The sequence below is a fragment of the Brachypodium distachyon genome, chromosome 1, assembly GCF_000005505.3.
Source record: "Brachypodium distachyon strain Bd21 chromosome 1, Brachypodium_distachyon_v3.0, whole genome shotgun sequence".
NCBI classification, from domain to species: domain Eukaryota; kingdom Viridiplantae; phylum Streptophyta; class Magnoliopsida; order Poales; family Poaceae; genus Brachypodium; species Brachypodium distachyon.
In genome coordinates this window covers 1,642,182-1,666,665 of record NC_016131.3, presented here as the reverse complement: position 1 = coordinate 1,666,665, position 24,484 = coordinate 1,642,182, and the positions used below count along the sequence as shown (strand labels likewise).

The following is a 24,484-nucleotide window of genomic DNA, read 5'->3' as shown; positions in this document are numbered from 1 at the left end:
CGCCCGCCTCCGTTGCCCGCCGCAAGATGCGTCTCCGTTGCACGCCTCTGTCACCTGCTGCCGGATCCGTTCTCGACGCCGCCCGATCTGGCCTCACTGCCGCCTAAGGGGAGCGCATCACATGGGAGGGGAAGATGGTGCGCATCGCATGAGAGGAGACGAGGAGAGGCGGAGGCGGAGGGTGGCGTCGGCGAGGCCTAGGATGGGAGGGGGGCAGTCAGGGAAGAGAACGAGACAGCAGGGGAGTGGAGGGGAGGCAGAGAGACGTACTCGGGAGGGGAGGCAGTTTAAGAAACGAGGGAGGGGGTGCGGGTTAATTCAGCAAATCACGTGGGCGTTTTTGCAAATCGGGCGCCGCGCCAACCTTTTCGGCACGGAGGAAGTATCACCTAATTGCACATATATTCATCGATACCACAATTTAGTCATTGTCAATGTCAAATACCACGTACGCAACAGAGAATCAATCTGCAAAAGCGTAATGATATTATATTGATTTCCATCCACATTAATCAATATCGATAGAGTATACATATAGCTGTAGATGATCAATCGAACAGGATCGTCAATATACAGTTTTGTGATCGAAGAGTAACGGTTTTGCTATTTCTAGGCACACACCAGGTTCGGAGCTCCTACAAGGCTACAAGATACCCGATTCCTCCTCTTCTTCGCTACACAAGTACCGTATAAATGTATAATCTCCCGTCGTCCTCTTCCCCAGGCCTGCCGACCGCCATTACTGACAATCAAAGACCTTCCCCTCGTGCTATCTATCCCCGCAGTATTTATACATTGCGCTAAAGAAAGAAAGAAATCACTACTGATAAGAAAGATGGCAGCCAAGGCATTCGCAGCCGTGGTGGTTCTCCTCGTGCTCGCCGCTGGTGAGCTTGCGGCGGCGGCATCAAGCCGTCCGCCGGTTTCTACCCTGCCGCAACCATCTTCTGCTCCTGCTCAGGCCACGGCGGCGGTGGCCATGGAAGAAGCTTCGGCGCTAGCTACCACTCGTCGGCACACCAGGATCGGTAACAGCTTTGACGACCAATTTGCTAGTTGATCTCTCGATTTGGAAAAGGAATTGATGCTCGATCTGGACATACGGTTCAATTGATCGACTCTTTGTAATTTGTTCGGGGACATGAATATGTTATCAGCTGGAGAGGAAGGAAGGAGTTGGGGCGGCGAAGCAGAAGACGGGAAATCCATTTCTGTCCACAGCCTCCCGCCGGAGCGCGTGCTTCCGACCCTTATCCCGCCTACTTCCAAGTAAACCCCCTCATGCTGTGCAAATATACAGTCCGGCCAAGCTGATGAACCCGAGGAAGGATAAATAAATTGTTGAGCGGTCATATATCATGCAATTCATCCCTGGGAAGAATGGCCCGCTGCTGAATTTGTTGTTTTCCATGAGTGGTGTAATTAAAGGGTGTAACGTATTGGTATGTATATTACTGCTTGATCCTGAAACTGTCGTGCAGAGGAACACATAGAACTGCGACCGTACTTGACCGGGATCTGAAATTCAGGATTAAAAATACGTACGGATCGGATCATGTTGCATGCATGCAGGCCCGTGACCATCTCCGATTCGAAGTTGACCGGTCGTTTGCTTGACACGACTCCGAGCCGCGGACGCCTTCCGATCGAGTTCCGCTCGCCCGCAGCACCGCCATATATCCCCGCTTCCGCACGCCGCCATGCCCGTCTATCGTCCCGAACTCCCGATCTCAATCGAATCTCAGCAACAACACTGAATTAATCACGCGCGCACGAATTAGTACCACCCAATGGCGGCGGTGGCGGAGGCGGCCAACAGGGAGGAAGCGGAGAAGGCGTACGCCCGCGCCGAGTCCCTCTTCGTAGCCGGCGACGTCCCAGGCGCGCGCCGCATGGCCATCCGTGCCCGCCGCCTCTCCCCGTCGCTCCCGGGGGTCGCCCACGCGCTCGGCGCCTACGACATCCACGCCGCCGCCACCTGGCACGCCATCCTCGGCCTCGACGGCGGTGGCGGCGGTCAACGGCAGCCAGCGCGCGTCGACGAGGAAGCCGTGAAGCGGCAGTTTCGGCGCCGCTCGCTCCTGGTCCACCCGGACAAGAACCGCTCCGCCGCCGCCGAGGGCGCCTTCAAGCTGCTCCGCCAGGCCTGCGACGCCCTCCTCTCCTCCGGCCCAGGCCCATGTTACACCCGGCCCGCCCCTTACGGCGCCGCGGCCGAGGACTGGTTCCGCACGCACCACGCGACGAAGAAGAACCGCTCGCCCTCGCCGCCGCCTTCACCGCCACGGCCTCCGTCCTGGAGCCGGCGGCGGAAGCGGGGCCGGGAGAGGAAGCCCTACTGCTCGGCCTACTACTTCCAACCGGCCTACGCCAAGCCCGGCAGCAGGACGGAGACGGCGGCTCCGGGGAAGCCGAGGCCGCCGACGTTCCCCTGCCCCGCCGCGTGCCCGCACTGCCAGGCGCGGTTCACGTCCGAGGTGTCCGCCGGGCACTGGATGCAGCAGTGCAAGGCGTGCCTCAAGTCCGCCATGGTCCACGTGCGAGGGCCCGATGAAGCCACCTGCACCAAGTGATTCAACGACGGCGGCGTCCCTCACTACCTTTTCCAGAAAATTTTCTACTGTAGCAGATGTTATTGATTTGTACCTTTTTATTTCCCTTAAAGAAACAAGGTTGTACGTCTAGTATGTACGTACGTTCTTACTTAATGTTGTTGATCCAGGACAAGGTTTAATACATTGCGAACAGAAGCACGGGCTACAATCGATCACAATTCACGAAACCCTTTTGACAAACAAGTTCAGGCTCTCTGGTAATGGCTGCTGCATTAGAGATCAACCTAGAGGTTGTAATATCTACGAGCAGGAAAAAAGCTGCTCATCCGTCTCAAAATAAGTGACGTGGAATTGTAGCTTATTTTTGTGACGAAGGGAGTACCATTTGAAATTTGATCATGCATCAGAGCTAACAGCCTGGTAATAGGGAACCAAAAGTTCGCTACTGAATTCCTACAGAACCTACTTCCACTCTTCACTATGTATCTTTCTCTGCTCTTCAAAACCATACTGCTATATCCATTTTTATCTTAATGAAAGGAAAGTATGGCAAGAGCCATATCAGGCGCACTCAAACTCGTCATCGGGGCCCAGAAACGGGGGAAAGGACTTGCGACGGACGAATTAACAGCCACGGAATAGGGAACCAAAAACCACAAGTTCACTACCGTATTCCTACAGAACCTACTTTCTCTCTTCACTATGAATCATTCTCCGCTCTTCAAAACCATACTGCTATATCCATGTTGATCTGAATGAGAGGAAAATCTGGCAAGAGCCACATCAGTCGTCGTCGCGCTCAAACTCGTCATCAGGTCCCAGAAACGAAGCGAAGGACTTGCGAAGGATGCTGATGGATTTGTCACCCTGCAAAAGGAATTGCTTGAGAGAATTATTACGAGATATAGTTACACATCTAACTCTGTTGGCCCGTTGGCCCGATACGGTGACAACAGCAGAGGGAAGTTACAGTAAACAGTGCAGGTGGGTTTAAAACAAACCTGCTTCATCTTCTTCAGAGATCCTTCTGCATCCGCTATCTTTTCTGACACTGTTTTCTCGAGTTCAGACAGAGTAGCCTTCTCCTTCTTCCCTGTTTAAAAGAGTTTTGAGTCAGAACAAAGATCTTCCGTACAGAAGGACTGTATAAAAGACTTTGAGTCAGAGCAAATATCTTTCTCTTTCGCACATAAGTAGAGTAAGCATCCACTTACTTTGCAGTTCATACTGAACAATCAATTTCTCCTTTTCATCTTCAAACTTTGAAAACAGGTCTGCAGAACTCAGCACATGGACAAGTCAGTTGATAATGGAGATAACTGATTGACTCTACGTAGCAGGAACCAAACAAGTAAGACTACTCACTGTGTGCAAATATCACCTGGATATATCTTCAAACAAAGAATATAAGGACCAAGGGCATTCGACAGACAGTAGAGCACTTATTAACATGCAGTTCAATCAACTATTAATAAGGTTAATAATAGATACATGTGTCCTCTTGGGCAATGCTTTCCAATATATTTTTCTTAAAGGCACCAGGTAACAGATGGCGAAACTCATTTGTCAGCAAATACTTTTATCCGGATTGGACACCGCCACCCATTCATACAAAAAAGAAAAAATACATCCTAGACAAACATGAGCAGACCATGTTCTGCATATATGTATAAATGGTAAGATGCAGAGTATAGCCCATAGGATTCATAGTAGGGCGGCAGGGTACACTCATTTGGCATACCTTTGAAATTCTGTATGTGTGCAGCTTTGTCTTTGCAGAACTTATCATGTGCGGCTTGAAACTTGGTGTACTCGTTCTTCAATGAACCTTCACACTGCAGCACATACAAAATGAATCCGATGTTAACCAAACTGCAACAAGATTATATAACAAGATGTATATCATTACATCAATACAAGACCAAAACCTCTTTTGAAGTCTTTGATAGAGCCTTGAGAAAATTCTGCCTGCTAATGCAAACGATAAACATTTTTCAGTTCATAGTAAATTTCAATGAGCATTCCCCCGCAAAATAAAATAAAATTCAATGAACATTCACAGTTAATTATTATCAAGAACTAGCTTCGATTTATGTGTTCATGTAATAGCAACGAGCAAAGGACCACATCAAATCTTCAGTACAGAGAGTACAACAGAAGATGTAGCAAGCTGAATGCTAGTGAAATGGCTCAGTTCTTCACCTTTCCTTCTCAAATTTTGTCTTCATGTCCTGTACCATAGACTGAATCTCTGTTGCAACACTGAAAGTTTTAAAAAAAATTGTTAGTAATATAAACTATGACAGTGACTCTGCAGAGTGCAATATACATGCAGAAATAACTAGGGCCTTCGGTCGAGATGAAAGGCTGAGCATACCGAGTCACTCAGCATGCAAACTGAAATGTGATGGATGGAACTTTCATGTATGCTTCGTTGGATACAGCACGCACAAAGCATATACGACATCTCTTACAAGTTTATGATCAACTACGCATAAAAAAAAGAGATCCAAGCATTCATGAACGACCTAGCAACCATTCTAAGCTGTCCTTCTAGTTTGTTGATGCGAGCAAATAATTCTAAATTCTAGATCAAACATGCTCCCAAGTCCTTTGGGGGTCTTGTGAGAGTGAGCCAGGACAACATGGGAAGGTGAGTGCAAGTATTCAACCGTGTAAAAGCGATGGGTGCATGCTCCTAAGTCCTGTCATCGCATTGGTGCACGCCAACATTCTCTTATGATCAACTACTCTAATCATCAAAAGAGCCCCTAAGCATTCGCGAGAACATGGCACCTACATTATGCTGTCCGAGCTGTTCTTATCAAATGACAGACCTTAAAGTTCTAAAACCGGATACAGGCATCAGCAGATCATAATACCAACACTACTGGTAACTCCAAAGTCCTATGCTAGTACATCCATGGCCTGGTGCACGAGCATGACAACAAATCTCTCATGAAGGGCAAACTGACAACACAATGTCACAACCACAGGCATGCAAATCAACTACTGTGAGTACTGAGAGTTATCCCGGGAGAAAACATGGGGTGTGTGGGAGCAGCGAGAGAATCACCTGGAGATGGCTTGCTCGGTCTTCCTCTGGCCGTCCTTGTGTGCCTTGTCCTTGATGTGGCGCAGCATCGACACGATCTCCTTGAAGTCACTGCCTCGCACCAATCCCAATCGCAATCCCACCGAAACAACCACCAACGAAATCATGAAAAAAAAGTATGATGTGTAAATGAATCAGTTAATCGTACATAAATCATGTGTGAGGACCGAGGAGGAAACCCTCGCTCGCTCCCTCTCTTCGATCCGACCCAGGGGAGTCCCCGCGCAGAATGCAGGGTATGGTGGCAGAAATAGGAGTGGGGAGAGCGTAGGTGGGAGGGTGGAGGGGATGCGATCATGCGAGGCGCCTCACCTGTCGAGCTCGGGATCGGAGTCGTCCATGTCGCGCTGTCTCTTGTCCGTACGGAGCGCCTCCGCGGGGTCCTTGGCTCCGGCCCGCTTGCCGCCGCTCGCCTTCGCCTTCGCCGCCGCCGACATCGGCCGCCGGTGGTGGTGCACGAGACCGCCGCTTCGCTTCGACTCGCTTGCCTTGCCCCTTCTCTCTGCCTGCCTCTGCGAGTGGGGAGAAGCAGGGGTTTTGCTTTGCGGTGGTGCAGCAGTGGTGAACTGGTGAACTGGTGATGGCGAGTTGGCAAATGAACGAAGGGCCTCCTGGGTTTTGCTTGTCTCCGGGCCTCGGCCGAAAACATGGCCCAAATTGTAGTGCTACCATTTCTTCTGGATATAGAATTAAAGCCCATGCTAAAACCAAAATCTGTAATTTCTGGCAAGGGTTTTTCCCAATAAAATCCTGTAATTTCTAGTTTCCCTTGAAACAAAATCCTGTAAATTCGGCCAATCGGCGTGCTGTGTGCATTGACTCATCGACTCATGTAAAACAGTAAAATCTGACACGTTTCGAATCATCAACACAAACGGCGATTCGCTAGTGCCTAGTGATATTTCTCTGGTCCAATGGAGCCAGCCCGGCGCACGACCCCACCACACGACTGACAGCCCGACCCCACCTCAGATCCATCGACTGCCATGTGGGGCCTGCATCCACCCATCCACAAGTGGCAACAGCAGCGCCTTCCCGCCACACATTTCTCCAGCCCCTCGGGAGCCGCTCATCACCGTTGCCCGCAACACAGCAGAAACAATCCGACCTTGCCGTCATCCAGCACTGGCTCACCGACACCCAGGACCCAGTTCCTGGCCCAACCTGTCAGTGACTCAGCTCGAGCTCCCTTACAGGAGGGGGAAGAAAGGAGTGAGTGGGTAACGGCTCTCCTGCGTCCTCCCGTCCGAGCTCTCGTCTTCCCCGGCCGGCAGTTCACTCCGTTCCTCTCCTCTCGGGGAAGGTTCAAACCGCCGCCGCTCCGCTACGCACGGGCGCGCGAGATATGCGGGCTCTCGTGCCCCCCGTCGCCCCACTCCTCCCGCGGGTCCCGAACCCCGCCGCGACCCCGAGCCCTGGGGGCATCCCTCGCTCGGCGGCGCTCTCGCGGCGGCACCGCGCCGTCGTTTCCGCCGCCGCCGCCGCGGCCACCGGGGGCCACTGGGGCGCCAACGACGACCACCACCAACACAACCAATACCGCGGTGGCGGACGCAGGGGTGCGGGCCCCAGCGTGCAGTGCGACGTGGACGTGGTGTCGTGGCGCGAGCGGCGGGTGTTCGCGTCCGTCGCGGTGGCCGCCGACGTCGACACCGTCTGGCGCATCATCACCGACTACGAGCGCCTCGCCGAATTCGTCCCCAACCTCGTGCACAGGTCCCGCATTTGGACAACCCAAGGATTTGATTTGAGGGGTGTTTAATTTGGGGGGAAATAATCTGTGTGTACCCCTTGAGCTTTTGCAGTGGGAGGATCCCGTGCCCGCACGAGGGCAGGATATGGCTGGAGCAGAGGGGGCTGCAGCAGGCGCTGTACTGGCACATCGAGGCTCGCGTAGTGCTGGATCTCCGGGAGGTCCCGGACGCCGTAAGTCTCGTTGTTCATCGTATGGTTTCGCAGTTGTTAAAATTGCAATTGAGCTTTATCACAATTCAGACGTTACTTGCACATTTTTCTTGTTGACCGTGAATCGCAACAATAAATGTCAGTGTCACTGAAATGTCGGCGGTTCAGTCGAATTGAAGAGGATGAGTGGCGTCCTTAGTTATGTCGGGCTATGTAGCCTTACTCAATTACTCCATGGTCGATTGCCGTGCAGGTTAATGGACGAGAACTACACTTCTCCATGGTCGATGGCGACTTTAAGAAGTTTGAAGGGAAATGGTCTGTCAGATCTGGTCCAAGGTGGGCATCTTGTGGTCACTTCTATGTTTCGATTGCCGCATATAGGCATATGCCTTTGATGAGCATCCAGCTTGTTTGCTTTGTAGTAGCTTTATTATTTTGCTACCACTTGATGCCCTGATGTAGGTGTTTTGGTTTCAGAGATCCTTTTCCCCCCCTTGTTTTATGCTTCTGGCTAGCAGAAAAGAAATTTCCGTTCATAAATCTGATATGACCTCTGTTTTCTTTTGTGACAGGTCTGCTAGTGCAATTTTGCTGTATGAAGTTAATGTGATACCAAGATTTAATTTCCCATCAATATTTCTAGAGAGGATTATAAGATCGGATCTTCCTGTGAATCTTAGAGCCTTGGCTTTTAGATCTGAAAAATTGTATTTAGAAAACCTAAAACGTGGATCTACAAAATCTACTGGTGCAAACCCAAAGCCACTTAACTTCCGTAGTGCAATAGTCGAGAACGATAACATTTTTTCTAGTAAGTTCGCAGAAGCACCTCCTTCTTCTGGTTCTGGTGCTGTGCTTGCTTCACCTTCTCCTGAGTTGAATAGCAAATGGGGTATATATGGTAATGTCTGCAGTCTTGATAGGCCTTGTGTGGTAGACGAGATCCATCTGCGAAGATTTGATGGCCTCTTGGTAACTGACTAAACTTATATTTATGAAATAGTTACCCTTGGATTCTCGTCATTCGTGGAAAGCACACTAAGATAATTGGTTTCTCTTGTGGAATGCTTTGATGAAGGAACATGAAGGGGCTCACAGGTGTGTTGTTACTAGTATCACCGTGAAAGCACCTGTTAGAGAAGTATGGAATGTTCTCACTGCATATGAGAAGTTGCCTGAGTAAGTAGTTCTACCTCTCTGCATGCAGCATTCAGAGTTTGCATAGTTTACTTCCATTACACAATTATGATCTAATAAAGATTATCTCGTAGGATTATACCAAACCTGGCTATCAGTAGGATTCTTCTTCGTGATAATAACAAGGTTCGCATACTGCAGGTAGGCATTGTGTTATGATCTAGTTGGTTGTTCATAATTGCACTGATTTTCCACAGTTTCACACTCTGATTTTTAACTATATTATATATTACTAGTATCTTTCTTTAACTTTACACTGTGTTTTACCTCTCCCAAATATGACACGATTTATCAATGTTTCCCATACTTCAATGTTGATGTTTAATTTATATCATTACCGAATACTTTGATGCCCTACCACTGGAAAAAAGAAAGATCATTATGACGGAATTTATCAATGTTTTCCATACTTAAATGTTGATGTCTAATTTATATCATTCCTGAATACTTTGAAAAGGGGTTGCACTTTGCCCTACCACTGGAAAAAAGAAAGATCAATGCTCTCTCTCCTTTTCCAAAAGAATTTAATTCGAACCTTGGTGGTTTTGTGAGCTTGCAAGTACCTGCAATATCTCAGTTTATTTTTTATAGGAGGGCTGCAAAGGCCTACTTTATATGGTTCTTCATGCTCGTGTTGTTATGGATCTTCGTGAGAAACTTGAACGTGAAATCAGCTTTGAACAAGTCGAGGGGGATTTCTTCTCCTTCAAAGGAAAATGGCGACTTGAACAGCTTGGCGATCAGCACACACTGCTGAAGTATATGGTTGAGACTAAGATGCATAAGGATACCTTTCTCTCAGAATCAATCCTAGAAGAGGTATGCACAATTTTTTTTTCTACGGGGACAATTTGCACATTTTATGAATGCAATTTTTTTATTAGTATAAATAACACCTTACTGTTATGAAGTGGAAAAATGGTAACGAAAATGTTGTGTGCTCATGATCTTCTATTTCATTTCTTTGAAGAAAGAATTATACTAGTGCTTACATGATGCTTGGGTATATGTACTTTACAGTTGGTATTTGATGTTGGTGATTACCTTCAGAAAGCAACCTTCTTTGATGTATCATCTAGTTGAATATGCCATCATGCTAATATGACACATTTTACCCAATTATTTTCTTTCTTTCACCAGCTACAGTCTGACCTATTCCTGGCAAATCATGAAGAGTTAATCTCTATACTCTGAATCAGTATAAGTTTGTACCCACCATCTTTACAAATTTGCATTTGGCTCTCTCAAGGATACTATTGGTATTTCATTCCCTTGATAATAATAATTTCATATTTAGACATTTTGGTTGTCTCTGAAGACTGAAGAGTCTTGTAGGTATTTTTTTTTCTTAATTTATTCGTAGCTAAAAATATCTCTGGGGCATCCCAATAATTTGGTTTAAAGGCATTCTTGTTACCAGGTATCCTCCGTACGCAAGCACCATGGTGAACTTATTAAAACACAGTTGTAATGTCAAGTTTTTTGTAGGCCATCTACTTGGTGTGACAGCACTGCGCAAATGACCAGATTTTGTCTATTGTCATTATTATTTTTTCAGGGCATTTGGGACACTGAAAACTTATGCATGTGATTTCTGGAACTCTTCCCTTTCATCTTAGTAAAAGCCAAACATGATTCATGCCTCATCTTCGTAGCAATAAATGTACTTGGTTCTTTGATGATATCGAGACTTAATTGTGAAATTTAGATGCCTTTTGGTAAAATAAAGCAAAGCATTTCGTTTATCCCTTTCAGGTCATATACGAAGACCTTCCATCAAACCTATGTGCAATTCGTGATTATGTTGAAAAGGCGGAAGCTGAGAGAGGAAATTCCACAGTGCACTCTGATGCACCAACTAATCCGGACACTGTTGCTATTGATTACGCAGAAGAGCGGCGATCAGTGCAAACATCTGTACATTGCTCTTCAAGTTCTACGAAGCAGAGGCCGAAAGTTCCAGGTCTGCAAAAGGACATCGAGGTCCTTAAATCTGAACTTGGAAGTTTTATTTCAAAGTATGGTCAGAATGGCTTCATGCCTAAGAGAAAACATCTTCGAACACATGGAAGAGTTGATATCGAGAAGGCAATTACACGGATGGGTGGGTTCAGGAAGATTGCCAGCATAATGAATCTTTCCCTTTCTTATAAAAATCGAAAACCTAGAGGTTATTGGGACAATCTAGAGAACTTACAAGAAGAGGTAAGAGAAAATACCTTTACCTGCTTTCTACATGTCCAGTCTGGTAATCTGGTACAGGACTACTAGGATCATGGATTTCTTAGCTTCAACCATGTATCATACATTGCAAATGAAGTACGCGAAAACTTTCTTGCTAAGATTTTTTTAAAATTATTATCTTTGTGAGATTGCTAGGAAGGAAAATGTTAATAAATGCAGCAAGCGATCGATTCATTTTATGCCATAATTATTTTATTATGTTTTAATGTTTCTTTATTTATTACAGTTCAGTTTACGGTCTTATTTTACATTAACAGTGATGATTATATACAGATCCGGAGATTCCAGAAGAACTGGGGTATTGACCCTTCTTATATGCCTAGTAGAAAGTCTTTTGAGAGGGCAGGTACTTGATTGCTTTTCTTTAGACCAAGTTTATCATGGATTGATCATTTTTTTTACTAATGTTGATGGCTGCTGGTACCCTGTCTTAGCTATGTAACTAGTCATGCATGTTTCATAGGCAACTCATTTCAAAAGAACTTTTATGTGGTCAAAATAGCTGTGGCCATGACACTGCATTATGCCGGGCACAATTTTACTGTGCTTGGTGTTGCTTGAGATATCTGTATTATCTCTGTTTTGAGCACAAAGTATCTTTAATTTTCTATGTTTTTAATTTTATATTTGTTTTGTCCTTGATCAGACTAGATTTATAGGTCAAATGAGTTGACTACATAGCAATAGCAATGATGGCATGGGTTCCTATCATGCTAGTGCCACCAGTCCTCTCTCTTTGTCAAAAGTTACAAAACTTTCTTCACACTTTGTTATTGTTAACAGGGCGTTATGACATTGCTCGAGCACTAGAAAAATGGGGTGGTATACAGGAGGTGTCTCGACTTCTCTCTCTTGAACCAAGACGGCCTAGAAGGCAAGCAGACTCTGACAGCGAGAAGCAACCTGAATCTCCACGCGAGGCAACAACCAAGCACCCAAGCAAACCAGATGAACCAAGTGTGCCTCCGGACGCCCAGAAATGGCTCCTAAAGCTTAAGGATCTGGACGTCAACTGGGTCGAGTACTGAACAGGACTCCGGAGGAAGGCTGCTCAATTTTGACCGAAAGGAAGGTTGCTCCATTGTGGGTCCATTCAGCAATTCAATCTTCTACAGATGTCATCTAGAAGCTGTAAATTATATACAGAAAAGGTAATGCACTGACCAAGTTTTTCTTTCTTCCTGAACCAAGATTGCGTGGAAAAACCAACTAACTAAATTAACCCATTCTGTCAAGCTCTCCACAGGTTTCTACCGTTCCTTAGCCTAATTCCTCGCAAGAGCCAAAATGAGTGTCTTTTTGTATGACTTGAGCTGTGACTCTCCAGAACTGTCAACTTTGTTGTCGCGGTCAAATCAACGTGTAGAATTGGTAAAAGAACTCTCTAGAAGCACGCTCGAACAAGACTGGTTCAAACCTGTTGGTTAATGCGCTGCATATAAAAGGAAGTTGTTGATGAATTGACCTTTCAAAGGTCAAGAGCGTTGGAAAAGCAGGGAATATTTGTGGGCTTGACCAGGAGCCGGGTGGAGAGAAGTCCAGGGTTGGGTATCACAGCTTCGATTGCTGGAGTCTAGATGCCAGAGTTGGGGTATTCTCTCCTTAAAAATAAAAAGAAGATGCCAGATTTGAGTCCAACTGGTGCACTATATGAAGACAAATGATGTGAATAATTCTGAGGCAAGACCCACACGCTGCAAAAGAGCAATGGAAAAGGATATATAATAGAAAGGTCCCACCGGGATTCGAACCCAGGTCGCCAGATTCAAAGTCTGGAGTGCTAACCACTACACTATGGAACCAATTTTGACCCAACGATTTTTTATTTACTATATGTGACAGATTGTCATTTTGACAAATCTTCTCACCGTTGCACCAGATTCAGAAATATTTCACAGGAAAATAGTCTTCGGTTCTTCACACCAAACGAAAACGTGCTATGACCATCTTTCCTATGACGAACCTCAGCCAATATCTGACATTGACTCCTAATTAGAAGAAGATAGTTTCTCTTTTCTGAGTTAAACACACATTACTGATGAGTGCTGGATTTACCATTCCACCTCCCAAACAGCAAATCACCTAGTAGATTCAATGGAGCTAAGCTCAACAACTTTTTCCAGTGGCTGCTTCTATCAACTAGAAGTAACAAGCAGTACGAAGAACAGCTGTGCCCACACAAACCTAGCATTAAAGAAGACCTAACACAAGCCTCACTCACATGCTTGGGAAGCAAATGCAGGATGAAGGCCAGGGCAACTGCTGCCAGTGATCACAAGGATGACACATGATGCAATATTTTGGTGCCACTTGATCCAGGGATGGGTCCCAAGCATTCAACCGGATAAATGATCTTTTAATGCTAACCAAATAAAAGTTGATGGATAAGTCTGCTGAAAGCTCCTGGACATGTTCTCTCAAATGCATTCAGTGGTGCCAAATTGGCAGTGCCATGACAAGCAGAATTCAGAGACACTGAATTGAGGTTATATGATATGAGCACAAAATGCAGAGACACTGAATTGGCAGTGCCATGACAAGCACCACCAATTCTACATCTGAATTGGAAATCAAGTTTGCCCTCAATCCTCAGTTTGAATTATTTGTACAAATTACTACAAGTAGCGCAGCGTCGAGTATGATCTAATTCTATTACTTACGAATTGTTGGTATTTGGCTTATCAGGCACATACATACTTCGGAAGTATGGAAAATCTCACAGGCACTGAAAAACACTTTGCTTTCCAGGAAACTTCTTCCATTCCCCAACAGAACAAAAACCAACCAGACAGCGAAGCAGCCTATCAATTTACCTGATTGCTCGATGATCCGTGCGTTTTTTTCTCGGCAACCATTTTGCCTCGTTTTTCTGTTCAGCTCTAGAGAAGATCAGCATAGGCATCACATTGTCATGTATGGCTCCGATGAGCGCAGCGGGTGAGATGCTATTTCACGGTCCCGGACCGAGGCTGAGCGTCCCACAGCCATCTGCTGCTCCAAATTTGGCGTTGACATGGGCGCTACCAGTGCCGACGAGGCGAATGTCGATGCCATACTACTGCTGGCACCGCTGGTGGAGCCAGTGGCTGTGGTAACGGTCAAGAAACTGTCTGATGACTTGGGGGGTGGCGGCCGCTCGAGCTCCATGATACCTTCCAGCATCTGCACCACCTTCCCCATGGTCGGCCGTTGCACCGGTTGCTCCTGGATGCACCAGAAGCTCACCTGGAGGGCGCGCTCCGCTTGAGCCATGTCAATGTCTTCCTCGGCGAGCCTCTTGTCGACGATGCAGGCAATGTTCCCCTTCTCATACTCCTCATATGCCCAGACCGAGAACTTCTTCCTGTCAGTCTCCTCGGAGATGTCAAAGTTGCGGTGGCCACTGACGATCTCCAGCAAGACCATCCCATAGCTGTAGACGTCGGACTTGACCGTGATCGGGAGGTTGGCGAGCCACTCTGGCGCCAGGTACCCCCTGGTGCCGCGCACACTAGTGAGTGTCCGGTGCCGGTGATCCTTGGGGTTGATGAGCTTGGCGAGCCCGAAATCAGACACCTTGGCGTTGTGCTGCTCGTCGAGGAGGATGTTCTCGGGCTTGATGTCGCAGTGCACGATGCAGTCGCGGCATTCCTCATGGAGGTAGGTGATGCCGCGCGCTGTCCCGACGGCGACAGCGAACCGCGTGGACCATGGCATCTTGGGCGCGTCGGCACCAGCGAAGAGGAAGGCGTCGAGCGAGCCGTTCTTCATGAACTCGTAGACGAGCAGGCGATGCCGGCCCTCGGAGCAGAAGCCAATGAGCCTGACGAGGTTGAGGTGGTGCGTGCTGCTGATGGTAGCCACCTCCATCCTGAACTGCTTCTCCCCTTGCTCAATCCCTTCCAGCTGCTTCACCGCCACCACCGTCCGGTTCGCCAGCACGCCACGGTACACGGCACCGAACCCGCCAGCGCCCAGCTTCTCCTTGAACCCCTTGGTCGACCTCTGCAGCTCCTTGTACGAGAACTGCACCGGCGCGCCGGAGGCGTACTCCAGCAGCGCGTACTGCGCCGACGCCGGCCCGTACTTGGGGCTGTTCCGGCAGAAGACCCACCACAGCACCCACTCGCACAGCACCAGCCCTGACACCGCGCCGAGAACCACCAAGGCGACGACCCACGCACGGAGGCCGGAGGAACCACCCGACGATCCGCCGCCAGCGACAAGCGGCGGGTTCGGCACGCCGGGGAAGCAGACCTTGACGAAGGACGTGCTGGGCAGAGACGCAGACTGGTAAGCGCTGACGAAGGGCGAGACCTTGAGGAAGCAGAGCCCGGAGCCATCGGCGAGCGCGGTGGACGCCACGCAGGAGCCGCCGGAGAGGCAGTTGAGCCGGCAGGCGGTGATCCCCACGAAGAACTGCTCCGTGGTGATCTCCGGCGGGTATGTCAGGAACTGCGTGTTGGCGAGTTCCAGCATGGTGGAGTTCCCGGGACAGTTTACAAGCTCCACCTTGCGCTCGCAGCCGCTCCGGGGGTCGGCGGCGTCCTTGGGCCGGAAGTTCTGCGAAGGGCAGCTGCAGAACGGCGAAGTCCCGTTGTAGCCGCAGACGCCCATGTTGCCGCAGTAGCCGAACACCTCGCACTGGTCCACCACCGCCGACCACTGCTCCGTGGCGCTGCTGCTGCCCCTGGCGGCGCTGTAGGCGCGGAAGTTGCCGTCGGCGTCGAGGCGGACGAAGCGCAGCATGTCGCCGCTCTCGCCGTAGTTGCTGCTGTAGGCGACCACGGCGGGGGAGGACAGCGAGGTGTCGGTGAGGGACACGATGCCGTTGCTCTGCATCACCAGCGATGGCGACGTCAGCGTCTGGTTCCCCGTGAAGGTGGAGTTGTAGCCCTTGTTGAAGTACTTCACCGCGTTCCCCCCGCCGGAGCCGGAGGAGGAAGAAGACCACCTGAGCGTGAGGTTGCCGCTGGGCCTGTCGACGGCGAAGGCGTAGTTGCCGGAGGTGAGGTTCATGGACGAGGTGAAGCTCTGCGACATCACGACCGTGTCCGTAGGGTGTTCGAAGGATTGCCACAGAGCGCCGCCCGTGGAGTTCTTGAGCACGAGGTTGCCGCTCTCCTGCAGGGCCGCGGCCGCCACGCCCCGGCCGCCGGTGCCGGAGGACCAGAGCACGGCGCCGGACCCGTTGACGAGCTGCAGGTCGCCGGTGGAGGAGAGACGCAGCGAGCCGCCCGAGTCGACGGCCGCGCCCGCGCCGGCCGACCAGACGGGGACGCCGCCCGCGTAGGTGACGGCCGCGACGAAGAGGGACGGTGAGGAAGGCGACGGCGCGAAGGCCAGGGAGAAGGTGGAGTTGGGAGACAGCCACGGGGCCGCCTGGTTCCCCGGCGAGAGGGACGAGCCCGTCGGCATGTCCGCGCCATGGGAGAAGGAAGCCAGTAGGAGAAGCAGCGAGCAACAGCGAAGGAGGAAGGCGAGATCTTCTCCTCCCCATAGAGTCCGCATCTTTCTTCTTGGACGGACGGAGGGGAGCAAGAAAGAAAGATAGAAGATGCGGCAGAGAAGAAGAAGCTAGCGGCGGTGTAGCTCGCCCCCTCCTCCTCCCATGGCGTCTTCTCGTCTTCTCTCTTGCCCGATTGATTGGGGAAATGGAGGCTGTCGTGAATTTTGGTCTTGGCACGAGGGGGAAGAAGAAGAAGCGAGGAGGAAGGGGGGAAGAACACGAAGGAGGGAGCTCGAGAAGGAGAGGAGAAGGAAATGTCCTCGAGCTTGCACTTGCAGCGATAGAGACAGTGACGCACACTGACCCGGCATGGAGTTTGCTGGCGGTCAAATCTTGTTTGTGTCTCTGTGGACTAGCAAAAAACAGCCCGATTGACCGTGCGTCCATCGTGCTTCCTGACGGTTTTTTTTTTAAGGTTGCACTGTTCTGATTTCAATCTTTAGAGATGAATTTTATGACTCAAAAATTAACGAAACAAGCACTTCAATTGTCGTGAAAATCGAATGGAATTCATGTAATTGATACAAGTCACTGATTTTATTCACATTTTTTATAAACGGGACGAACATCCAATCATAAGTTAGATCCATTTCTTCGGTACATTTTGATGCAAATTGAAATTTGACTCGGAGCCACGTGCAAAAACAAGTGACCAATAGACCAAGCATCTGTCAATTGTGGTTGCTTCCATTTTTTTCCTAGAACGAAAATGGTTGTTGTTACTGAAAACCAGAATTAGTGCACAGGCTAATTAACCAACTATACAAAGGTTGAATTTTCAAGGCGTCTCTGCATCAGACGAAGCAGGCGATGGAGCACGCCTGTGACCAAGACCAAGTCCACTCTCCACTGCCACATCACTTCGTTGGGAGCCATCCACAGCCGTTCAAGGGGAGCACGACGGAGGGCTCGGATGAGCCGATGCTGAAGACAGCACCACCGGTCGTTGGTTGGTTGCCGGTCAACTTGGGCGGCTCCATGATGGCTTGGCTTATCGTCGCCGGCCGTTGCTTTCCTTTCTTATTGTTTTTTTCTCAGAGCAAATTCTTTGTTTTTGTTTTGCGTTGAATAAATTGTTTCTTTGGTTAACCGAGAAGAGTAGTACTTCAGGTGGTAGTATTCTTTCTTATGCGATGAAATGTAATTTAGGACACTGAATATTTTACTGGAGTGCCATTGTTTTCTCTTTCTTGGTTGACTATCATACGATGATGTCTCTGAAAAATGTAGGACTCATGGATGATTGCTCTAAGAAAAGGAACAAATGCGTCCGGGAGGGGGAAATGTCTTCCCTCTCATTTCTTAATGGTTAATGAAACGTCACTAATTTATGAGCACTTAAGTCACTCTCAAATGTTTTTGAACTGTAAAGGAACTTCCATTACCGAATACGCCGAGCAACATCGCCGGACACAAAATCACTCCCAAATTGAAAATTTAATGTTTGGATGCAGATTTTCAAAGGCATGGTTTCTCAAAGAATTAAGTGGTATGTTGGACTCTTTCATTAAATAAATTAAAGGATCAACCGATATGACTAGCTAACTACCCGTGTGTTGGTATAGATAACAAGTTAGAATATGCAATATAGATAAATTAGATAAAAACACTATTATATATATAATAGCGACACTTGCTAGTAATTCTATACCAAATTTGATGGAAAACACCATTTCATCTCTTCCTCCCTGGTAGAATTAATTGTTTGCGTTAGAAAGGGGTAAGTAGTGTTTTTTTACAATAGAATGAGGTGATGGACCGTGTCACCAAATGAATTGATTTTTTATAGAAGTAAAGATACCATCTCAAGTAAAGTCGCATCAACCAAAAGGGTTATTTATCTTTTCTTTTATAGGGACCGACGCATTTGCTGGATTCTTTTTTGAAATTAAGACCATTTTATTCTATCACAACATTTGGTTAATTGATAAATAATATCTAGAATGGAAAAGTACGATCTATCTTATTGATTCAACAAACAAACTACAATAGATCAAAATTAAAACTAACATCAACAACAAAGTTCATTACGAAACTGAAAAATGTGTATAAAGGTTTTCCGAGGTCAACATCTCTAGCTGTTATCCGCTTTTTTATGTTACTAAATATATGTGAGAACGAAAAACTGCAGAAGATAAAATCCGCGAACTAATTTTGTAGGTTTTAATAATCCACCGACCTCAACAGGCGAGAAAATAAATGTGTTGAACAAATTGTGGATGGAAAGGCACCGATGAAAACAGGCATTTGTTTAATCGTTGGACCGACTATGGCGGGAGGGGGAAGCAGAGGGAGACAAAAACACAAAAGTACAAGCCGGTGATGCAGACCTCCATGCAAGGCTGTGAATGGTTATCGCAACGAAAATAGTGCCAAGATACATTTATTTCTCTATGCCACCCCTTCATCGTGAGGAAGTCACGACTCACGAACAAGACATGAAAACCCCATCTCACAGAGTTGTCGAAATATTACATATATCTAGACGTTTTTTAGTACCATATGTTGACCGCAATATCCAGAGTAGATATTTTTTTATTTTTTTTTGGATCTAGTTTTTTTTTTGAACTCTTTTGGAGGATCTAGTACTCCTTATCCAGAGTAGATACTTCAAACATGCAGACCCATGTTTAGCCCGGTAGGCCCGCAGTTAGACCGTGGGCTTCTCCCTCTGAACAAAATCACTAGAAAACTGTTAATAGTTTTTTATTCTTGGGTTGATGCACTCATACAGCCTGACGATCTGGATCTGAACCCAAAAGGAGGGGCCTCCCTTCGAGAGGTCATGGGCCACAGTTGCCATCATATAGGCCTTTAGCATCCGGACAGGAGATAATGCCTTTTCACGGGCTTTATGCTTGGGTGACAGACGGGTCCAAGAGGCTGATTTGAGGAAAAAGGCCCACGGCTTAAAAGAACAAGACGCAGAAAAAAAAGCGCCTTGATGATGCAAAACGACGTCAAGTTTGATCCTGTCTGGCTGACAGAACAATCACTATCACTGCCGGTTTACCACTAACAACCCAAATAATGATCGAACCTCTGCGGTAAGATAATCTTTGAGTTAACATAACTAACAGGAGAAAAGATCTCTGAACATTGACCATGCCATGCTAACGTTATACTACCTGAAATCATACGCTTTTGATAATTTGATTTGGTACGCAAACATCTGCAGTACGTCTTGATGTGTAGACCCACCCTATAAGAATCATTAAATTGGATATAATGTGGCACACAATATTAAAAGAGGCAAGCACCACCACAAATTTACAAAAAGGTGGATAAAATGTGAAAATTCACTCTTAAACTAATGGTGCTCCGAGTCTCGACACATGTTTCTCTCACGACATAGAACAGGCAGGCCAGCAAATCGGAAAAACGCTTCGAATTATTCAGACCCCGATTACTTGCCAGAACAATCGTCATATATATACATAGTTAAACACAGAGGTCCTTGTTTGGATCACATCTCGTCCAACTTAAGCAATATCGTGCATGCATCCATGCCATCATCTATTCTCCAGAATTAATACGTACGTACGTGCGTAGTATGTGCCCATGCATGCAGGAATTAGGAAATTAATTAATGATCGAGAGCTTAATTAATAATCTTCAGCTGACGTCGTCGAAGTCGGTGCTCATGAGATGCAATGTCGCGCTCGGCAGCACCCGGTTCACCTGCGGCTGCTCTGCTCATGCATCCAAACAATTAATTAACCTTTGACACAATATATAGATGATCGTCGTCGAGATCTAGCTCTAGTTAATTAGTTAATGGATCAATCCGTTATGCTAACCGATTGAGCTGCTTAATGAATTAATGAGCTTACTCTTGATGGCCTCCAGCTCCGGCGGCGTGACCCTGGCGGAGAACCCGCTGACGACGTTCCGGTAGTTGTATATGATCGCCGCCTTCGCCTTCTCCTCGCTGAGATTTCACAAAAATGCATACACATAATTACATAAACAAACAAATTAACACAATTAACTGAATATATGTATATACCTGCCGAGGGCGGCGGTGAGGATACCGAGGTGGTAAGGCCTGGAGGGGACGCCGGGCGGCGGCGCGTCCACGAACACCAGGTACGTCTCCGCCCCTTGATCCGCCGCCGCCGATGCGGCAGCCATGGCGAGCGAGACGCAGAGGAGCACGATAATGGCGGTCGTCGCCGGAGGCTGCTTCATGGCATGCAAAAATCAAAGGTGGATGGCTCGATCGGGAAGAAAGAAATTTAAGAGATTAATTCCAATTCCCAGGTGGTATATACGTTGTGTTAACAATTGCTGGTTAATTTTGGTGTTTTATTATGTGGAGGCGACGAGAGGTCCGCATTCAACGGCTAATGGTCGATCCATCGGCCCTGTTGACCGTTGACATAGTATATCCTTCCCGAAATAGGAGTGCACGGCCAGGCCCATGAGCAGTACGTGGTATGTTCATGTGGGCCGGCCTGTCCTTGGATGGGCTGGGCAATGAGGGAATTGATTTCGGTGATGGTGTTACACAACAACAACAAAAAACTTCTGCTGGTGATCCATGGGTTCATCATATGTTTGTGAAAGTACGCAGGAAAAACAACTTACTTACATTCTCTAATTTTCTCCCCTTTTTTAGCAAGAAAAGGGTATTTAATCATATATTCACATAGCTTGTGCATGGCAACAGAAACGGAACGTGACAAAACGATATACATAGCTTGATTGATCGGTCACAAATCATATAGCTATATGGAGAGAGTGCTAGCAGCTTAGGAATATGAGACGAATTAAATCGATTCAACCGGATCGGACTTGTATCGTGTCGAGTTTGAGCTAGTCAGACGGGCGCGACGGCGGAGCCGCCATGCTTGGTGTCATCGTAGAGCTCGCCGTCGCCCCAGAGCGCATACGCCTCCTCGCCATGGACGGCATCGTCCCCGATCTCGAGCTTCTCCTCCGACATCCTCAGCGGGACGACCAGCCTGATAGCGAGACATATAATCGAGGTAACAACCACGTTCCACCCAATCACGAAGAGCGCGCCGGCGATCTGCTTCCCGAGCTGCGCGCCGCCCGCGGCGCCTCCGTAGAAGGCGCCCCGGGAGTCGGCGACGGGGAGGAAGAGCGCGCAGAGCGTGGGCTCGGCGAAGAGGCCCGTGAGCACGCCGCCGAGGAGGCCCGCCACGCCGTGGGTGTGGATCACCCCCAGCGTGTCGTCCACCCGCTGCAGGAGCTTGGAGCGCTTGTGGAGCACCATCATGGTGTACCATGGGATGCTCCCTGCCAGCACGCCCATCACTAGCGCCGCCCACCCTTGCACCACACCTGCATATCAATTCATAAAAAAACTTATAAGAGGTTCTTTTAATTTGTCCCAAGTCAAAAAAGGTTAAAAATTGATAAAAGGTTATAAAAAACTTTACCTATATCTATAATACCAAATAACTTAGGCTAGCTGGGCATTCGGGTTAACCCGAAATTTCGGTCAGATTATTCAGGTATTCTAATTTTCAGGTTGATAGAAATGATACCCGAAATTAGACCCCAGAAAATCTAAACCCAAAGATTCGATCATATATATGGCTTTGAAGTAGCTAAGAAGTTTGACTTACAACAATTAAAGCTAGAACGTCTTTTGTAAGTTTGAGTGATTGATTAGTGTACTCTTTACAGGTGTTGATGTGGATCACTGCCTACGTATGTACGAACCAATTAGTTTTCTGTCTTTGGGTGTACGAACACGTAGGGATGACTTTGACTTGAGATTTTGATGGTTACCTACCGACATATATATGGGGCAGAAACGACAGATTGGGGCACCAGAGAGTCCTCTGGATCCTGACAAAATATGCATCAAAGATACCATTCCACTAACTTTGCTGTTGCTTTCTCATTACTATCGTGATTTGGTCAAATATATATCGATTATATATATAGCTATAGGTAGATGTTGTCGTAAAAATACAGTATTATCTTTCATTTAGCCATACGCTCAAAAGTCAAAACTGCCCAAGCTGCATGCGTACCTATCGGTAAAACAAAGTAATCCTGTCAGTGCGATATTCAAGCTTAACTGTTTGTTTTATGTCAGTTAATTAGGCCACCGATGCAATCCCCTCCAGATTTGCTGGCCACGCAAAGCAGTTTTTGAATCCAAAGTCAACTTAATTCGTACTCCTACACTCCTACGCAGCACTAGGAGAATCTGCGTGCGTGCACATGCGTTTCGCGCCATCAATTTAAAAACTAATCAGCATGCATAGGCACGCCACATGCGGCATGCATGATCGTCCATGGATTAATTAGCACAGACGATGAGATCAAGAAGATGATCAATTAGATTACCTGCGCCGGGCGTGATGCAGACGAGGCCGGTGATCATGCCCTGGACGGCGCCGACGACGGAGGGCTTCTTGAAGAAGATGATGTCGAGGCAGGTCCACACGAGAAGGCTCGCCGCCGTGGCGATGTTCGTGTTGACCACGGCAATGGAGGCGTCGACGTTGGCGGCGTAGGGCCCACCACCATTGAACCCGGCCCAGCCCATCCACAGCAGCCCGGCCCCCGTGAGCGTGAACAAGATGCTATTAGGCGGGAACCTCTCCCTGTCCTTCCGGGCCCTGGGCCCGATCCAATACGCGGCGGTGAAGCCCGCCACCCCGGCCGGGATATGGATGACGTACCCGCCGCAGTAGTCGATGACGCCCCAGTGGAACAGGAACCCGCCTCCCCACACGGAAAACGCCCCGACAGTGTAAGAGAAGGTGAGCCAGAGCGGCACGAAGATCATCCAGGCCGTGAAGCTCATCCGGCCCAGGAGCGAGCCCGCGACGAGGATGAGGGTGATGGCGGCGAACACGCACTGGAAGTAGACCACGGTGGCCATGGGGAAGAAGGGCTCGATCATGGCGGTCTCAAGGGTGCCGTCGGCGTGGTAGTGGGCCGTGGCGGGCAACGCGGCCCGGCCCAGGAGGAAGCCCTGGTCCAGCGCGGGCCGGGCCTTGCCCCAGATCGGGATGAGCTCCTCGCCGAAGGACATGCCGTAGGCCCAGGTGACCCAGCAGATCCACACGGCGGCGAAGGCGTAGACCGCCATGAAGGCCGAGTTCACTGCCCACTTCTTCTTCGCCATGCCGCCGTACAGGACCACCAAGCCCGGGAAGCTCATGAGGCCCACGAGCGTGGACGCCGTCAGCTGCCACGCGTTGTCGCCCTTGTTCAGCCAGTCGGCGATCGCCGCCGACGTGTTCCCCTGGTACGCCACCGGCACCGACATCTTGATTATCTAGCTGCTGCTTCTTCTTCTTGCCCGGCCGGCAGGGGAGCTAGCTAGCTTGAGCTTGAGCTTGAGAGCAATTAGCGTACATGTCACTGTGAGTACTGGCTAGCTAGGTCTTCAGCTCCGTGTATATATAGGGTGTCGGGCTGTCCTGTTAGAGAGGAATCTTGTGGCCATGCATTTCAGACTGCCGTTTTGAATATTCACCGGCCGGATTCCGTTCTCTAGCTAGCTTATTAGCTGTGAACTACGTGGCCTCATGTACACTGCAGCTCAGTACGGCGACGACTTTAGCTGTGGAATACTATTGTAATCTCAACGGAAGATTCCTTTGCAGGTAGAGATCAATATATGGATCGACGTGAAGGGCATACAATTAAGGCGGTTGAGTGTTTCATGATTTTGTTTGCTTGGTTATTTGTCACACAACAACAACATCAAATTAAAGGTATTCCAAAATGAATGGATTCATTAGTTGGATGATAGGTTTTGAAATTAAATACGATCCCATCAATATTCGTCGGTGTGGTACGGTGTACGTACGTATTCAGGTATATATACGGCGCCCGCCAGAAAATGTAGGTATAAATAAACGTACTGCTGACATAAGGATGACAAGTAAATGCATGAATATTAGCTTTAGCTTACCTACTTGTTGGATGTGATATCGATCCACTCGCAAAACGTCAAATGTCATCAGCGGAAATAGAGAA

The 24,484-nt window shown here is 48.3% G+C and overlaps 5 protein-coding genes, 1 long non-coding RNA gene and 1 other non-coding gene across 9 annotated transcripts; 2 read left to right on the top strand and 5 right to left on the bottom strand.

The window, feature by feature from the left end:
- Positions 1-732: 732 nt before the first annotated feature.
- Positions 733-1,495, top strand: LOC100846380. Its single transcript, XR_732341.2, has 2 exons — positions 733-1,028; positions 1,158-1,495. It is a non-coding gene; the product is annotated as an uncharacterized LOC100846380 (long non-coding RNA).
- A 1,401-nt stretch (positions 1,496-2,896) lies between these two features.
- Positions 2,897-6,250, bottom strand: LOC100841612. 2 transcript variants are annotated; one of them, XM_024456573.1, is made up of 8 exons: positions 5,983-6,250; positions 5,632-5,721; positions 4,758-4,817; positions 4,484-4,526; positions 4,297-4,390; positions 3,770-3,829; positions 3,557-3,648; positions 2,897-3,422 (listed from the first exon to the last, which is right to left on the bottom strand). In XM_024456573.1, exons 1-8 carry the CDS (start codon positions 6,105-6,107, stop codon positions 3,339-3,341), a joined length of 648 nt encoding a protein of 215 aa, XP_024312341.1. In that variant the 5' UTR covers positions 6,108-6,250; the 3' UTR covers positions 2,897-3,338. The 2 variants fall into 2 exon arrangements, with proteins under 2 accessions (XP_024312341.1, XP_003562827.1); XM_003562779.4 differs by having other exon boundaries at positions 4,484-4,523; positions 5,983-6,246.
- A 633-nt stretch (positions 6,251-6,883) lies between these two features.
- LOC100844212 lies at positions 6,884-12,922 on the top strand. 2 transcript variants are annotated; one of them, XM_010239357.3, is made up of 11 exons: positions 6,890-7,386; positions 7,476-7,596; positions 7,829-7,914; positions 8,151-8,550; positions 8,657-8,757; positions 8,850-8,916; positions 9,367-9,594; positions 10,531-10,980; positions 11,293-11,365; positions 11,803-12,170; positions 12,256-12,922. In XM_010239357.3, exons 1-10 carry the CDS (start codon positions 7,016-7,018, stop codon positions 12,045-12,047), a joined length of 2,142 nt encoding a protein of 713 aa, XP_010237659.1. In that variant the 5' UTR covers positions 6,890-7,015; the 3' UTR covers positions 12,048-12,170; positions 12,256-12,922. The 2 variants fall into 2 exon arrangements, with proteins under 2 accessions (XP_024312340.1, XP_010237659.1); XM_024456572.1 differs by lacking the exons at positions 11,803-12,170; positions 12,256-12,922 and having other exon boundaries at positions 6,884-7,386; positions 8,838-8,916; positions 11,277-11,365.
- Positions 12,750-12,821, bottom strand: TRNAQ-UUG. The gene has a single exon. It is a non-coding gene; the product is annotated as a tRNA-Gln (tRNA).
- A 562-nt stretch (positions 12,923-13,484) lies between the features above and the next one.
- LOC100832620 (G-type lectin S-receptor-like serine/threonine-protein kinase At1g34300) lies at positions 13,485-16,819 on the bottom strand. The gene has a single exon (XM_003562749.4). It carries the CDS (start codon positions 16,507-16,509, stop codon positions 13,921-13,923), a length of 2,589 nt encoding a protein of 862 aa, XP_003562797.1. The 5' UTR covers positions 16,510-16,819; the 3' UTR covers positions 13,485-13,920.
- Positions 16,820-19,882: 3,063 nt separating this feature from the next.
- LOC100837657 (subtilisin-like protease SBT3.17) lies at positions 19,883-20,764 on the bottom strand. The gene is made up of 3 exons (XM_003562766.4): positions 20,517-20,764; positions 20,341-20,438; positions 19,883-20,199 (listed from the first exon to the last, which is right to left on the bottom strand). Exons 1-3 carry the CDS (start codon positions 20,696-20,698, stop codon positions 20,123-20,125), a joined length of 357 nt encoding a protein of 118 aa, XP_003562814.1. The 5' UTR covers positions 20,699-20,764; the 3' UTR covers positions 19,883-20,122.
- A 271-nt stretch (positions 20,765-21,035) lies between these two features.
- On the bottom strand, positions 21,036-23,963 carry LOC100834472 (ammonium transporter 3 member 2). Its single transcript, XM_003562755.4, has 2 exons — positions 22,838-23,963; positions 21,036-21,817 (listed from the first exon to the last, which is right to left on the bottom strand). The coding sequence occupies exons 1-2, from the start codon at positions 23,766-23,768 to the stop codon at positions 21,330-21,332; spliced, it is 1,419 nt and encodes a 472-aa protein (XP_003562803.1). The 5' UTR covers positions 23,769-23,963; the 3' UTR covers positions 21,036-21,329.
- Positions 23,964-24,484: the final 521 nt, after the last annotated feature.